The following is a 16,664-nucleotide window of genomic DNA, read 5'->3' on the forward strand; positions in this document are numbered from 1 at the left end:
GACTGTGCTCTGTATGGAGAAGGGCATGGTCCCCGTGGGAGGAGGGCCGTGGTCCCCATGGGCGAGGGGCCGAGGTCCCTTTGGGTGCTGGACCACGGCCACCAGAGGTGAGGGTCCCCATAACCGAGGGTCCCCATAACTGAGGGTCCTTCGCCCCCATGGGTGAAGGGCTGTGGCCCCATGGAGGAGGCACACACATCCCATATCCCCGGGGCTGCCACGGGGGCTGCAGCCAGCCCGCAGCCCGCAGGGGCAGTGGACGGGACGGGAGAGGTGGCGGTGGGGCTGGCAGGGGCGCCTGGCACGGGTGGCGGGTGCACTGCGGGCTCCTGCCCCCGCCTCCGCCCGCCTCTAGCCCTGCCTCTCCCGGGCACTTTGCTCCCAGCGGTGGGAGAGCAGGAGCAGGCGTGCACGGGAGGGCACGGCACGGCACGGCACGGCACGGCATGGGGTGGCACACCAGCAGGACCCCCGGCCCCATGGCGCACAGGCGCTCCCCGGGGGTGCCCCGCGGCTGAGAGCCACCCCAGCCCCGGACTGCAGGTGAGCTGGGGGTCCTGGGGGTGGTGGTGGGCAGCTGGACGGCCCCACCACGGCCCTGCAAACCTCTGGGGACCCTGTGGGCACTGCTTTGGCACCTCCAGGGACGGAGGGGGCATCCTGGGGTGGAGGGTTGGGGGGATCAACCCGTCCTCCCCATGCCTCCTGCCGCCCCTAAATCCCTCCGTGCATCCTCCTCCCGAACGCACCACTGTGCTCCTCCATCACCAAGGGCCTTCACCTCCCCTGGTGCAGCCACCTCCTCTTCTTCACCTTCCTCTTCATGCCCCCGAAGCGCTGTCTCCTCCGAGGGCAAAGCCACCCCTTGTGCTGCTACAGCTTTGCCTGATGCTGCCGGCTCCTGCCCCAGGACGAGGAGCCTGTCACCCGCCGTCCCGCTGAGACGCCTCGGGGCAGGGGACGAGCCTGTGGCTGGGGGACGTGGTGGGCTCTGCCCAGGGCGCTGCACAGCCCCGGCGCTGCTGGAGACCCCGGCGAGGACACAGCTCCTGCTCGGGCAGCTCCCGTGAGCGGAAAAGGAGCGAAAAGAAATCAGGTCACGCTCCCCTGGTGCCAGGGCTTTGGCTGGGCGAACCACGTGGCGATTAGGGACAAGGGTCCTTCTGCAGCGCGTTTTGCATAATTTCCCCTTGTTTTGCAATTTCCAAGGGCTTAAGAGGGAAGAAAAGCCCTGTGTGTTCCGCGGCCCGGCAGCGGCCAGGCCCCGGCCTCACGCCGCCCCGAGCCCCCTGGCTCCGTCTCTCTGCCCCGTCTCCGAAGGGCAGCGCGTGTCCCCGCCGTGTGGCCCCGCAGGTGTCCCCAGCCTCGGTCATCCTCCTTGTGTGCCACCTCGCTGTCCCCACCAGCAGCGCTTGGAGCAAGGGGAAGGCAGGCTTCACGCCTCGTGCAGCCGCAACGCGGGCAGGGCAGGACCCAGCGCCTCGCTCCCGGCTCCACGTCCCTGTGTGCCGAGCCTCCAGCTCCCTCCCAGCCCCGAAGGAAAACCAGCGCGGGGCTCGGAGCCTCTGCTCTGCGGCCGGGCCCTCCTGCAGGAGCGCACGGAGAAAGTGACGGGCAGGGAGAGCCTGGCTGGGGACGTCATCGGGGAGCAGGAGTGAGCAGGCAGTGACGTGGCCCCGGGTGGGGGGGTGTAAATCAGAGCAGTTTAAACCGCTGACTTTGATCGTGACTAAGATGAGGAAGCAGGAAGCCTTGCCTGCTGAGATCAAGACTGTCAAATGCCATCTTCTTTTGCATTTTGATTTGCCAGTGGTTTTCTCAGGGGCCGCTCGCCCAGGAGCAGCAAACTCGCGCTGCCGCAGGCAGGCTGCCCACGGGCCTTTCGCATTCGCTTGCAGAAGCTGAGTACCTGCCCTCCCCGCAGGGCCATCCAGCACCACGCTGCTGCTCGGACTTTTCCTTGTTTCTTACGTCAGATTATTTTATTTATTTATTTTTAATCGGATTCTTCTTATCTTACTCGTTTGTTGACCTGCTCCATGGAAACTGGCTTTGGTCACTGAAACCTGCGGCACGGCTGCTCTGACAGGGCTTCGCGTCGCATTGCTCCAGCTCGCGCCTCCTCAGAGGTTGGAAGAGGAAAGAAATCTCTTGGTCCCTCCTGTCCCCGTCAGCGTCACGGCTCGGGGAGACGCAGCAGCGGGACTGGGACCAGCAGCAGCCCCTCCGGAGGGTGTCCCGGCCAGGCAGGGTTCCCAACCCCTGCTTTTTCCCTCCCGTTGGCAGGGGAGCTGAGCGAGCTCCCGCTGTTAATGTTTGATCAGGACCTGCCTGTGCTCTCTGAACTCGCCCCGCCGTCAGGCTGCCCGCGGTGGGAAGGAAGCGCCAGGCCGCTCGGTTTGGGCCCAAAGCCGCGTTCAGCCCAGAACTCAAACAAAGAGCAGGGGGTGCGTGCGGCGCGCAGGGGCTGGTCCCCCGGCCGCCCGCCCGCGCAGCTGCCTTGGATTGCTTTATGATCATCTCTGTAAACTCGGGGCTGTCCCCGCGGGGCCAGGGGCAGGACAGCCGGCGGCTCACCTGAGCCACAGATGCGCCCTGCGGGAGGTTCCTGCCAACCACGCTCGCTGCAAGAAGCCGCGCGGCTCGGTGGTGGCGAAGGACGGGGGTAAAGGGGACGGGGGAGAGGGAGATTGGGGGCGGGGGGGGAGCCCGGGGTGATGCCGCCGCCTGCTCACACCCCCAAACCAGCAACGCCCATTGCAGCCCTGAGCCGAGCCCTGCTCCATCCCAGTGCCCACCAGGACTGGGCTGACACGAAGGGAGCACCTCCCCGGTGCCACTGCCGCCAGCCCGTGGTGCCGGTGCCCTGGGGGTGGGGGGGGTTCTGCTGCAGCCACCCCCTGCCCAGGGGGTGCTGAGGGGCCGGGGAGCTGGGAACCCATCTGGGGCAGCGGCCGGAGAAGCTCCCTCTGCCTGCCGGAGCAGCGGGCGCTGAACTTTAGACGCCTCGAGAGGCGAAGGCGACCATTTTACAGCTCGCCCTCGCCTCTCGCCCCCCGGGACCGATTTGCCGGGCCGCTGAGAATCCCGGTCTTTGATCCAAACAATGCGCAAGGGGGAAATGTCCCCGATGGCTTCGAACTTGCGCTGTCTCGGGCTGGGGCTTGGCTCGGGCACAGCTCCTCTCCGCACCGCTTAGATCATCGCTCTCCTAGGGAGAGGAGCCGGCAGCTGGAGGCCCCTCGCTGTCCAGGGACACTCTCTCCCAAAGGCTCCTCTAACAGCCCCCCAAGGATTTCTCCGGGCCGTGGTACCCCCCCCCCTAGACAAGCCTTTCTTCTCCTCCCGCCTTTCTTCTGGCAGGGACCCCTCTGGGACCGGCAGCATTGTCAGGATGGTGCCAATTAGGCTGAGCCGGCTTCCAAGAGGCTGCGCTGGCACCGAGCGGGGCTGCTGTTGCTCATCAAGGTCTCATTGTTCGCCGCGCCGCGGGTCTGCTGGCCGGGCCCGGGCGCCCTGCCCGGCTCCACGCGGCGCGGGTGTCACGGCGCGCCGCTCCGAGGGATGGTCCGCGGGTGTCACTGGGGGGGCTCCGAAGGGGAGGACGTGTCAAGCTCCAGCCCCGGAGCTGAGAAAAACCAGAGAGGCATCAAAGTGGCCGGAGCTCCTGGAGGGGGGGAAAAAATCTGGCATCTTTGGCCGCCTTCCCCGCTTTGTGCCTGACAATGGCCGGGATCAACAACTAATGTGTCGTTATTAACTGCTCCCCCAGATCTGGCTGGGAGAACATGGCCGCTCCAGAGAGGATGTTCCCAGTTGCCCTGTGGACACCGACTCCGACTCCCTGGCCGGGAGGGAACAGCACGGCCGCGGAGGAGGCGAAGTGCGTCTTCGACGAGGAGTTCAAGTTCATCCTGCTGCCCGTCTCCTACGGCATCGTCCTGGTGGTGGGGCTGCCCCTCAACACCTGGGCCATCTGGATTTTCGTCTCCAGGATGAGGCCCTGGAACGCCACCACCACCTACATGTTCAACCTGGCCGTCTCCGACACGCTCTACGTCCTCTCCCTCCCCACCCTGGTCTACTACTACGCCGACCGCAACAACTGGCCCTTCGGGAGGGCGCTCTGCAAGATCGTGCGCTTCCTCTTCTACGCCAACCTCTACAGCAGCATCCTCTTCCTGACCTGCATCAGCGTGCACCGCTACATGGGCATCTGCCACCCCATCCGCTCCCTCAAGTGGGTGAAGACCAAGTACGCGCGCCTCATCTGCGTGGGCGCCTGGCTCATCGTCACCATCTGCCTCATCCCCAACCTCATCTTCGTCACCACCAGCTCCAAGGACAACAGCACCCTGTGCCACGACACCACCAAGCCCGAGGAGTTCGACCACTACGTGCACTACAGCTCCTCCGTCATGGCCCTCCTCTTCGGCGTCCCCTTCCTGGTGATCGTCGTGTGCTACTGCCTGATGGCCAAGCGGCTCTGCAAGCCCAGCTTCTCCAGCCCCGGCCCCCGCGTGCCCTCCTTCAAGCAGCGCTCCATCAAGATGATCATCATCGTCCTCACCGTCTTCGCCATCTGCTTTGTGCCCTTCCACGTCACCCGCACCCTCTACTACACCTCCCGCTACTTCCAAGCCAACTGCCAGACCCTCAACATCATCAACTTCACCTACAAGATCACGCGGCCCCTGGCCAGCATCAACAGCTGCCTGGACCCCATTTTGTACTTCATGGCGGGGGACAAGTACCGGGGGCGGCTGCGCCGGGGGGCAGCCCAGCGCCCCCAGCCCGCGCCCACCTCCCTCCTGGCCCTGGTGTCCCCCTCAGTGGAGAGCAGCGTGGTAGGCAGCTGCTGCGCCAGTGACCCCCGAGGGATGGGGACGGCGCGGAGCGGAGGTGGGCGGTGAGGGGCGAAGCAGGGGAGCGCTGCGTGGGACCCCTGGTCCCCCAAACGTACCCGGAGTACTGACCACAGGCCCGAGGGTGGGCAGCTGTGGGGCACGTCCCATCCCATGGCGTTCCTGGGGACACACGGGGCGGGCAGGTCACCGAGAAGATGGCACACCTGCCCCTCCCCGGGCACGCATGGCCCTCCTGGCCTGCTCGATAGCAGCCTGCAGGGGCCAGGCTGACTTTGGGGACAGAGAAGGAGCACCCCTGCCTCGGGGGGTGGTGACACACGGACATCCAGAGCAGTGGCCACGGACCTGTCTGGAGTCTTCCTTGAGCCTTTGCCACTTGACCCAATGCTGCCAGTGGATGGGGCCAGGGGTCGAGCCTCCCACTGCTGATGTCCTGCATGGTCCCTGCGGTGGGGACACGTCGGGGAGAGGTGCGGATCTGTGTCTTGGAGATGTCCCCATCACAGCACTGTCCTTGGGGAAGGCTGGGGAGGGAGGCGGTGAGGGGACGTGCTGCTCATGGCCCCCAATAAAGCACCTTCCCCTTCCCCACATCGCGATGTGGTCCTCCCCGTAGCAGAAGGAAGAGGGATGGGATGGCTGCGGCGAGGGGACAGCGACACGGCCCCTCTGCGTGCTGGCACCGGGGCAGGCACGGGGCCAGGGTGCTGGAGTGGTGGCACGGCCGTGACAAGGGACAGGTGGTGAAGGACTGCTGGGGAATCTGCCTTTATGGGTGTTTGCTTTCCAAATGTTTACCCAGAGCCTTTGTTTAACCAGGTGCCTGCGTAAAGAGGAGCAGGCTGGAGGTGGTTATCAGCGCTGGTGACTCCCACAGCAGCCTGGGATGGGACAGGGAGAGATGGGGCTGTCCCTGCCCTCCCACGGCCCCCCCGGTCCTCCCCAAGCATGGGAAGGGGAGCCCAGAGCATCGTCAGGGTGTCCCCCCCCATCTGTGACCTTGGCACCTCCAGTACCACAAAGCCCCATCCTTAATGCCCACATATCCCAGTGCTGTGCCCTGACCGATCCGGCACCCCCAGCACCAGCAGGACGCAGGGAGGGGGGTGGAAATTTGTATTAGGGAACGCACCCAGCCGTGCCGAGGTCACTGTCACCGGTGCCCAAGCCTGGGTGTTCCCCCACTCCACAGGGGGACATCTCCCCAGCCTGGTCCTGCCCACCACGGGGATGCCACCCCTGTGACCTCCTTCCTCTTCCTCACGACACCCCGTCCCCTCCCTCTGCTCACGGCCTCCCGGTCAGCTTGGGGGGGACCGTGCCCACTGCTGGCTGGCACCCCCACGGGTCCTCGCCAGCCTTCGGGTGCCACGGGAGGAAGAGGAGGAGGGGGAGCCGCCGGGCCACGCACCAGCCCCACGTCCCCGCGTGTCCCCCGCGCCGGGCGGGCTGAGACCCCCACCCGCCGGCGCCCGCCGCGCTCACACGATGCGCAGCTCGTCCGCCTCCGACAGCCCGTACTTGGTCTTGTTCTCGTTGAAGAGCTTGAGCAGGGAGCGGACGTACATCTCGTGGTACATGTCCACCGTCTCGTGGCTCGGGTCCTCGATCTTGGGCACCGTCACCGGCTCCCCCACTGCCGGGAAGGGGGAACCCCGTCAGATGGGAGGGCGCGGGGCAGCGCTCAGCTCATCGGGGCCACGAGCCGGGCTTTGCCTTCCAACATCACCCGGGGCATCCTCCTCCTCCTCCCCACGCCCTCGGGTCCCAGCAAACCCGCTGGAGGTGCTCACCCACGGTGGTGATGGGCCTGGCGTAGGGCAGGAAGCCCCGGGACCGCACGGAGGTGAGGCCCCTGCCGTAGAAGACGCAGGGAGCAAAGCCCATCATCTTCTGGAAGCGCTGCTGGATGCTCCTCATCCAGCTGCCCTCCTCAAAGACCACCTGGCGGAACAGGTCGTTCTCCCCGAAGGAGAAGGAGGGGACGAGGTAGGCCCTGCGGAGGGGAGATGGCAGGCGGTGAGGGGGGCACCGGGACCCCCCGTCCCCGCCGGTGTTGCCCGTGCTCACCCGTGCTGCAGGGCCATGCGGACGAAGCCCTTGCGGTTCTTCAGGATGAGCGTGGTGATGCCGGGGCGGCAGGAGAGTGACTCGGCCGCGCCGCCGATGACGATGGCCACGGCGTTGCCGGTGCCGTTCTTGGAGAGCAGGTACCCGATGGCACGGCGCGTCACGGGGCACAGGCCTGCAGCGGGAACAGCAGCACTGTGTGAGCACAACGCCGCGGGGACGGCGGCCGTGCGAGGGACCCCACAGTGCAAAGGGTCCCCCTGCTGCGGGAGAGACCTTGGGGGAGCGAGGCGCGGGCACGGAGACCCCCTGCCCACGGGCATTGCCCCCGCTCACCCCCGCTCATCAGGTACTCCCTGAAGAGGGGCAGGCGGAAATTTCCAGCCAGGGTGGTGAGGAAGGGCCGGATGCCCGGGAACATCTCCGCGAAGCCGGTGGAGCCCGTGATGAAGTTGCAGAAGGCGCCGACGCAGAGGATGCCGTGGGGGTGGGAGCCGATGATGTAGTTGTGGCTGGGGGACAGGTCGTGCGTCTTCACCAGCTGCGGGGACAAAACGGGCTCGGGCAGGGGGCACCGGCATCGTTCCCCACGGCAGCACCGTGTGCTGCGAGCAGGGGACACACGGAATAAAGAGCCTGGCCCAGCACGGGCAGCCGGGTGCCTCCTTTTGGGTGTGAGCATCCCCACCTGGCACCCCCCTCCCTACCTTCACGGGGAAATAGTCCCGAAAGTGCCTCCACACGGGCCATCTCCGCAAGCACGGCAGCCTCCTGCCACCTGCGAACCACACAGGGACGGGGTGAGTAAAGCCCGTCACGACAGGCTGACTGCTAAATAATTCACGTGGACCCGCTGCACCCCTCTTTCTGCCATTTTTTGGCAGGAGGAGGACGTGACCTGTTGGTTGTGCTGAGAAACGGGGGGTGCCCCACCTCCCCGCACACCTGCCACGCCGTACCTTTCTCCGGCGTGTCCCAGTCAAAGATGACCCAGGCCAGGTAGAGCGCGGAGATGGGCCAGAATTTGGTGAAGACCAGGTAGACGAGCAGCAGCAGGCTGACGGTGCCTGCGGGACGGGGACGGGTGAGCCGGTGCGCGGCCGCCCCCGCCGCCCCCCGCCACCCCACTCACCCAGCAGCAGGAAGCTGAGCACCCACTGGAGCACGGCGAGGAGCTGGAGCCAGGCGCGCACGTCCCGCTGCGAGGGCCAGGGCACGGCGAGCAGGGTGCGCAGGGCGGCCGGGAGGCTGGCGCGGCTGCCTGCGGGGACGGGCGGGCTCAGCAGTGTCCCCGTGTCCCCCCCGCCCCGCTCCCAGCACAGAGCCACCGAGCTGGGGATGGCCCCGGTCCAGCTGGGGAGCGGGGAGGATGGGCTGGGGGATGCCCAGCCCCGGGCCAGCATCCGCCCCCCAGCAGTGCCAAGGACAGTGGCAAGGGGTGAGGCAGGGGAGGGGTGGCCGTCCCCAGCACCAAGCCTTGTCCCTGCAGGGCCGGCACGGCCCCGCTCCCTCCGGCTGGCCCTGGTGAACCATTAACCGCCCCGGCGGGGCGCCAGGATCCAAACTCCAACGCACGGCCCCATCCCTCCTCCCCGAAACGGGCCCGAGGTGCCTGTCCTGACGGGCAAAGGTCCGGAGACCGCCTCAATGGCGTGCAGCGGGGCTTGGGAAAACAACCCAAAATCAGCAGCGGGAGAGATGCGCGGGGCAGGAGAGGGGGGACGGAGCTGTCCCCATCCAGGGTGGCCGCCAGCCCCCAGGTGGGGCTGGCAGCCGAGGCTCAGCTCGTCCCAGCTCAAACCAAACCATCAATGGGGCAACTGGGATGAACAGAAGGCCAGAGCCACCCTCGGTGGGGAAGGATGGTCTTCCCTCTCCCCCAAGCGCTGGCCCCACTCTGAACACCCCCTGCTCCACTACGTTCCCAGAAACCCCCCAGCCCCACGGCTTTCGTCTTTCCCAAGCCCAGTGATTTTTACAGCAGACACAGCTCTGCCTCGCCCACCTATGCGTACCCAAAAGCTGCATTTTTAGACATTTTCATGCCACCTCCCCCCACCCCAAGCACTCCACGGATCTCCAAGACCACACAACAGAAAAACATCAACCGAGCGATGGGCAAAGCCCAGCAACTGTGCCAGTCCCTGGATATCCCCAGAGCCTCCTCCGAGGAATTTGGTCTCCGTGGCTCTGGGCGGCGTGGGGACCCGGAGGAGAATTTGCAGCATCTTGCAGGAGGAATGTTTCCTAACGCGTGGTCGGCATTAACTTAAGAAATCCCACTCCTGTTGAGCAACTTTATGTTTTCCTCTGGTGCCACTAACCCCAAATTGCTCCAAACACCTCCCTTTCCCCTGAGCAGTCTAAAGCAAATAGACAATAGTGACAGCAAGCACTAATTGCCGGAGCCGATACAGCACCGGAGCGTCAGGAACCATTAAACACGCTTCGGGTATTTCTTACCGCTCAGATTTTGGGAACAGGCTGCAATGATTGTTTTCATGGTGGCGGGGAGCTCTGCTCCGGAGCCCAGCTCAGCAGGTTAAAAGGCGAGTTTGGAAATCCCAGCGGCGATTGATCGCTGGTCCAGCCTCAGTAACCGCCCCGGCCGAGCCGAGGGAGGCTGCACGCACGGAGGGGAGCGGAGCAGAGCCGGCTGGCGGGGCCAGGACAAATCCTGGGGCTCCTTGGGAGGAGGAGAAGCCACGCAGAGCACTGAGGAGCTCCTGTAAATGGGAGCTTGGAAGGGCACAATCAGCGGCACTTCTTGGCGGTGCCGGCAGCCACCGTCCCCCAGGGAATGGTAGCGTCCGTGCCGCGGGTATTTCACAAACCGCTGTCACGCTCCGACGGTATGACGCCCTCGAGAGACGCCTCAAAACGTCACCCCGATGCTCCGTGGGGTGGGACGCAGCTTGGCGAGCCGGCCAGCGGCCAGAGCCAGCGCCGTCCCCTCCTCTCCCACCCACGTCGGCGTACGCCAGCCCTGGAAGGCTGGGGAGGTGCCCGGGGACCCAACCTTCTCCAGCAGATCACCAGAATAGTCTTCATGGTGGGCCATGGCTCTGGTCGGAAAACAGGCATGTGAGACTAGAGGGATTGGGTGTAACTAAACCAAACCACATAGGAGAGATCCACTTCAAAAGGCGTGAGGAAAAAAGAAACAAAAGCAGCAGAAGCGGCCCCGAGATGGGGCTCCAGGCCAACAGCGAAGGGACAGTGAGAAAAGACAGGATCCCATCCAGCAGAGCTACGTCTTCGGACCTGCCTCCACAGAAGAACTTGCTGGGAAGAGCAGGCTAACAGCAAATGTAGGAAAGGGGTAAATTGATGTAAAAGATTGCATATGTTGTTAAAGCAAAAAAATAATAAAAAAAAAGTTTTGGAAGAAAGGTACAGAACCCACGAGGAAAACAAAAACACACACCCACATAATCTTTTCTAGTAAATCAGAGAAACAATATCTGGAAAAAAAAGGGGGCAACTGCATCCGTTGAAGGCTACATTCAGCATCTCTGCATAGGCTAGTCAAGAGTAACCGAGTTGGCTATGTATAATATATCTTAAGCTCTCTTCAGTCCAGTTGGCTGCTCAAGTGTGCCTGAATCATGCTAACATGAAGGGGAAAAAAAAGCTGAATGCTTTCCAAACCTCATTGTCCCCAAAGGTAAGGGAGCAGCCTGCTGATGAAGCCTCCGCCTGGGCCAGACTGAAGCCAGTAATGCCTTATGGGCTGCTCTGCATTTCGCTGTCACTAGAAGCAATGGTGCTGTTTTATATCCTGACATTTGTAACGTTCTTTGCATTTTTAACAAGGTTAGAACAATCTCAACAGCAGCTGCTGTCCTACACCTGGCAAGTGCAGAGCTCCCAGCAGCAGTTCCTTCGTTGCTTACCTGGCAATACCAGTGCCCCACTCTGGATCGGCGCAGGTACAGCACAGCAGTCATGCCCTCTCTTCTGTCAGTCGAGGATCAGCACCAGCTCCTATTTAAGCTTGCTTTGGAGGAATGCAGACAGAGTTTTCACCCCTTCAGGGTTACTCTATAAGCAGATTTCAGAGCACACTGACCACCAGTGCACCACTCTTCTGAATACGGTGCTGCTTTTCCAGCGTTGGTCCCTGCAGCACTCCACCAGAGGGTCCCAAGCACACCCACTACGCTGTACATGTACATACGCACACAGGCTACAGCTGTGCAGACCCCACGACTCTAAGCAAAGGGACAAACATTTATATTAACGTATCTGTACCATGTATAGTATCAGCATTTTAACACGTTGCCCTCAAACTATCTGCTCTACCTAACACAAAGCTCCCAAACACTGCATTCTGCCAGCCTGGGGAGGAACGGAATGATGAGGCTGCGGAAAGGCCACCAGTAGCCCTGGCCAAAACAAGTGGCCATCTGACATTTGCCACCCCCAACTCCCTCAGCTGCTGGCAACCAGCCTCGCACATTTTCTCTGAAAGGGCCCAGGACAAAAGACAAGGGATTTTGACAGCAAGAACTAGGCAGCACAAGAGATTTTATTTTGTCTAAAATATAGAGGAAAAAATAAATACATCCACCAACAATACGAAGAGAAGTTTCCAAATTCATGTACTTTTCTTTCAAGGACTTCCTCTGACTGGGAGAGCAGAGGCAGTCTGGCCCCTCAGACAGCGCCCCGCTGACAGGAGCTCTGCGGTGCCACTGTACATGACGAGCGCACTCTCAGTCTGACATTTCATGTAAACCAAAGCAAATTGTCATGTTTACTCCTCTGACTCCAGTGACTCCCAGAGAAGTCAAGGATACCTCTGCATATGTACAGTGCATTTACTCCTATATCTCCAAGACATAGGCAATTCTTACAGGATTTCCAGGCCCTGCTCCCTCTGCTGCGAGAGCATCAGCCCATGTTCTGCCGATTGCCGTAGCCTCTCGGGTGTGTGTCTTTCCAGTCATCCCAGTCCCGAGCTTTTTGAAGAGCTTCCTCATCATCCTCCTCCTCCTTTTTCTCCTGCTGCTGCTTCTGCAGCTCTTCATCACTTATATCTGCTGAAGGTCAAGAACAAGAGCGAGGGACAGTAAGACAACGGAAAATGACTAGTCAGGGTCTCAGCACAGAATCCCTCCAGGAGTCAGCCTAAACACAGCAGGAAATGCCAGGCGCAGCCAAGCCATCCATTTATCCTGAACGCCTAGTGGAGAAAGCCAGAGGGTATTTTACACCCTGAACACATCCCCCATTCACCATTCCCCTCAAGAGGGTTCAGGAATTCTCTCTTTTCCATTTTGCTCTACCCCTCCTTACCTGATGGCTTCTGAGGTGCACTCTGACCACGCATTGCTTCTTCCCTTCTGCGCTGATCATACCAGTCATTTACGGTCATAGTGGGGAGGCTAGGATATCCAGCACCAAACACTCTACAGGAAGAGAGAGAGGGTCGAGGAAGGCACTTTACGTCCTGTACGAATGAGCAGAAACACCACTAACAATGCACAGAACTACCCCGTACTCCGATTTGTATTGATCACATGAGGCACGTTACCAAGAAGAGTTTGCCCAGGGAGGGTATTTCCACAGTGTGGGCCTTCAGCAGCAGACTGGTCAGTAACATAGCCAAGATAGCATTGCAGGAGTTAATTCTGCTGCTTTAGAGAGGCAAGGACTGCTTTGTTCCAAAGATCTCGGAATACTTGTCCAATCCCTAGAAGAATGCTGTCCGCTGGCACAGCTTGCCAATGAGGACACTGAGAACCGAATTAGGCACAGCTTAGCTAGATAGGTATCTGCAAACCTCAAGGCAGATAATGTCAAAATCACAAGAAATCTGTTTTCTATCCTATTTTGTGCTTTAGCTGCTGTATCACCTGCAAGAATCTCACAGCACCATGAAATGCTGAGATCTTGTTACCCTAGGGAAAGCCCTATAGTTAGAAATTTTAAGTAACAGGCTATTGCGACTGGTAGCCAGCAGGTACCACATCTTCTCAGCCCCAAAGATCACTAATTTCAATCCACCAAAATCCTCCGGAGTTTGCATGAGATTAAGCAACTACATGTACTTTTCCATGTCATGCTCTTTATTTTAAGAGCAGAGAACAATCCTGTTATATCACAGCGAGGTTAGAGGGGCAGAAAAGCCTTGCCTCGCCACAGCCTACTAAACAGCAAGCACACTGCCTATAAACTAACGCGGTAATACTTTAATATGGTCTCCTCTTCTGCCATCCCAACACAACAAACAGCATTAGCTCAGATACTGAAGCATGCCGGTAACAGAAGAAATTACAGAAAGTGGAAGAAACGTGTTAGAAGTTTCCCCATCCCCTGCCCAGACGTACAACACATGCAATCTCGATGCGACATGCTGCCTGCCGATAATGACTGTGTTTCTGCATTTGAAAGAGTATCTTAGGTGTGACATGAGAACAGAGCACTGCATCACACCGTGTTAAAGTAATCAAAAACAAACATACTTAGACTGAACAGCATCCCGGGTAAGAATGAAAGGTTTCAGTGGAGCCCTGACTTGCCGGGAAGTACCGTGAGGTGGTGCTGAAGACTGAAATTGCAAACAAGAGTCACAAAATAATCATGTAGATAAGAGTACCCTTCTTTGCTTCCCACCCCAAACAAGTTACTAAGGGTCTTGTAGAAAAGAGATGCCTCTGCTGTCAGAGCAACGTCCCAAGACGGACAATTCAGCCCTTAATCCAGTTTAAATCATGAACTCCATCTGTGAGCTTCCACAAATCACTTCTCTTTGTGCCTTTGTTACACCCGTTCTGATCAAAGCAGAAAGCTGACAGAGCTAAACCAGATCAGCTCAGATCAAAGCGTGAAATACAGCTTATTTTTTCCATGGCTCAAACACAGTACACTCTGAAGCAAGTAGAGCTCATCATTCATGAAGATATCACCCAGGGCACTACAGAAGAGCAGAGCTCTGCAATGCCAATAATGAATTGCACAAACCAGCTGTGCCAGCAAAGCTGGACTATGGTACACTTAGGCATGTTATTATTAATTTTTTAATTCTAGACAGATGTTCTAGGTGAGAAGCATAAAGCCCAGAAACGCTGTTCCACACAAGATGTGCTTTCCTCAAACCGAATGGGCATGTTTTTTTCTGTAACATCAGGATGTTCTGTAGGCTAGAAACATAGGCTTGAAAGAAAAAAAATCACCAGGGTCTTGTCTTAAATGACAAAAGTATTTGGTTCTTTAGAGTTAAGGGTCTGGCACAACCCAGCAAAGTGGAGAAAAGCCTCTGCACACAGATCAGTTCAGCTCTGATATTCGGTGCTCGAGCATTTTACACACTGTGACTGTCTAGGACATGCGATAGCACCAGACAGGCACTAACGCAAAAATCAGACCACTGGCTGTTCAGAACTAAACCAAGCCCTATCCATTTATATTGGGCATGAGGTAGAGATGTTAACCTAGAATTCACACAACAAAACTTAGGAAACTCTGCTAATGAATTCCTCTGAGGTTCATTTACCCCCAGTAGTGTCTATCATCAGGTGTAACCATGCAGAGTTCACAGGACCTGCAGACAAAGAGATCTCATACCTGTTTCGCTGCGTCTCTGCTCCTCAGGATTACCATTTCTTGGTCAATGCTCTCGATTTCCTCAAAGCTGATGTTGACCCATTTCTGGATTTGCAGTAGGTAGAATTCCCGTATCTGATCCTCATCTGCCTGCCCACTGTCCACAAAGGTTCTCACAGAGGCCAGCCTGTTCTCCAGTTCCTTCTTCTGCTTATACCTGGCTCAAAGAGAATTAAAGGACATAATTTAGGTAAACTTTCTCTAGCATGGCCCAGATACAGTGCTTTCTAAAATCAGCATTTTCTTGAACTTCAATACCGTCTGTGTAAGAGCTTTAGCATAATTTCACATGTTTCAAATGAACGTTGCATACAGAAAAGTAAGTTCTGATAATTTACTGTTCTAATTTAAGAAGCTCCTATTGTTAAGAAGTTTTAGGAAGACAATTTAAAGACAGGGCCCCTCCCAATTATTTTATTTGTGCTAAGAGGCCAGCAATCCCAGCTGAGGATTGCTGACACAGAGAAAATCCAAGACAAAGGACACAGCATGTAAGCATTGTTCTATAAAATAGACTCATCCACAACAACTGCATAGAGAACCCTGAAAAATACATCTTAAGCATGTGAGCATCTGCCTGCCCAGCCCTGTGCTGCTGAGAGGCAAAGCAAACCACTCCCTTCTGGTCTGTTTGCAGCAGGGTAAACTCTGCAGTCAGCCACTGACAAGGGCAGCTGAGACGAGAGCTCTGGAGCCCGCGTGAGGATGCAGGCTGTCAGAAAACGTTGATCTTGCAGTCTCTGCTTTTCACTGGAAGCCGACGTAATTGCAATGCCTCGCTCTGCAATCAGGTCAAGTAGGAACCTGCTGGTGGCAGGGCTCACAGCGCGAGGCGAGCACCCCCAGACCTGCCTCATGCTGGGCACGAGCGCAGTGCCAGGCTGCCAGCGAGCAGCCCGTGCCGGACAGGCTGTGCTGCACCGACCCACAACATATTCTGCTACCCCATATCCATCCCTCTTAGGTTCCTTTTAGAACAGAAACTGCGTTTTGGTATTCATGCGATTTAAAAACTGCTCTCAAGGCCATCTTGGGCCCGTCTGTGCCACCACAGTCAGCAACAGTTTGACTGTCAAAATCCTCACCTAAAACATGACGAAGAGGCATCGACAGCCCCGGTATTAAAGATATGAAAAGCACGTTTGTAGGAAGCTTCCAGCCTGGGCGGCTTTACACGGTTTGTTATCAGAGACCTCACCACGACGAGCTTTTGTGCGATTCTTCTCTGAGGCCTGGGCACTACAGCCACAAACGCATCTCTGCGACCCCCGAACCACCCAAACCCGCTGCGAGGCGCGGTGCGGATCCCCGAAGGGCCGTTTAACGCCCCGCTGCGCCCAGCCCCGGGCTGCCGCGGCTCTCCCCCGGCCTCCTTCCCCCCGCTCACCTCTCGATCTTGGCCTGCCGGCCGGCGGCCATGGCCAGCAGGCTGCGCTGGGCGGCGGGGCCGCGGGGCGGGGGGCTGCCGGCCTCCTCGTCCCCCGGGGCGGCGGCGGCGGCGGGCGGCGGGGCGGCGCTGAGCCCGTAGGCCCGGCAGAGCTGCAGGAAGCGGCAGAAGTGGGCCCGGGCGGCCTCCAGGTGCTCCCGCCGCCGGCTCGCGTCCACCTGCCGCAGGGTCAGGGCGCCCAGCAGGGCGGGCACCGCCAGGTACTTCAGGTCGGCCGAGGCCACCTCCTCCAGCTCCTCGTTCTCGCTGCAAGGCACAGAACCGGCATCAGCCCCAGCCTCAGCCCGAGCCTCAGCCCCAGCCCCGTCCCCGCCGCCTCACCTGAAGAGATCCAGCTCCGCCACCATGGCGGCCGCCTGCCGCAGCGCGCCCAGCCCCTGCCGCACCTTATCCTGCACGGCCGGCGCCCCCGAGGAGGGCTCGGTGCCGGCCTCCACCTCCTCCCAGAGCCGCCAGCCCGTCGCCAGCAGCTCCGGCAGCCGCGCCTCGCCGCCGGGCCCCTCCGCCATGCTGGGCCGGGACGGAGCCGCCGCCCCCGCCCCGCCGCTTCCGCCCGCCGCCCGCGCCCGCCCCCCGCCGCCATCTTCGTGGGGGCGCTGCGGCCGCCATCTTGGTAGGGGCGGCTGGGGCCGGGCGGGGCGAGGCGGCGCTGCGGCGGTGAGCTGAGG

The 16,664-nt window shown here is 59.8% G+C and overlaps 3 protein-coding genes across 5 annotated transcripts; 1 reads left to right on the forward strand and 2 right to left on the reverse strand.

Moving 5' to 3' along the window:
• Window positions 1-375: 375 nt before the first annotated feature.
• Window positions 376-5,463, forward strand: P2RY4 (pyrimidinergic receptor P2Y4). The gene is made up of 2 exons (XM_048076268.2): window positions 376-543; window positions 3,773-5,463. The coding sequence occupies exon 2, from the start codon at window positions 3,789-3,791 to the stop codon at window positions 4,911-4,913; it is 1,125 nt and encodes a 374-aa protein (XP_047932225.2). The 5' UTR covers window positions 376-543; window positions 3,773-3,788; the 3' UTR covers window positions 4,914-5,463.
• A 124-nt stretch (window positions 5,464-5,587) lies between these two features.
• LOC106042952 (diacylglycerol O-acyltransferase 2-like) lies at window positions 5,588-11,455 on the reverse strand. Its single transcript, XM_067005124.1, has 7 exons — window positions 8,071-11,455; window positions 7,898-8,005; window positions 7,646-7,716; window positions 7,275-7,479; window positions 6,939-7,113; window positions 6,662-6,864; window positions 5,588-6,504 (listed from the first exon to the last, which is right to left on the reverse strand). Exons 1-7 carry the CDS (start codon window positions 8,339-8,341, stop codon window positions 6,350-6,352), a joined length of 1,188 nt encoding a protein of 395 aa, XP_066861225.1. The 5' UTR covers window positions 8,342-11,455; the 3' UTR covers window positions 5,588-6,349.
• Window positions 11,452-16,542, reverse strand: IGBP1 (immunoglobulin binding protein 1). Of its 3 annotated transcripts, none has more exons than XM_067005122.1 (6): window positions 16,318-16,541; window positions 15,937-16,242; window positions 14,511-14,706; window positions 13,409-13,494; window positions 12,240-12,352; window positions 11,452-11,980 (listed from the first exon to the last, which is right to left on the reverse strand). In XM_067005122.1, exons 1-6 carry the CDS (start codon window positions 16,503-16,505, stop codon window positions 11,835-11,837), a joined length of 1,035 nt encoding a protein of 344 aa, XP_066861223.1. In that variant the 5' UTR covers window positions 16,506-16,541; the 3' UTR covers window positions 11,452-11,834. The 3 variants fall into 3 exon arrangements, with proteins under 3 accessions (XP_066861223.1, XP_066861221.1, XP_066861224.1); XM_067005120.1 differs by having other exon boundaries at window positions 11,452-11,983; window positions 16,318-16,539; XM_067005123.1 differs by having other exon boundaries at window positions 11,934-12,126; window positions 16,318-16,542.
• Window positions 16,543-16,664: the final 122 nt, after the last annotated feature.

Source organism: Anser cygnoides, chromosome 13 (genome assembly GCF_040182565.1).
Source record: "Anser cygnoides isolate HZ-2024a breed goose chromosome 13, Taihu_goose_T2T_genome, whole genome shotgun sequence".
NCBI classification, from domain to species: domain Eukaryota; kingdom Metazoa; phylum Chordata; class Aves; order Anseriformes; family Anatidae; genus Anser; species Anser cygnoides.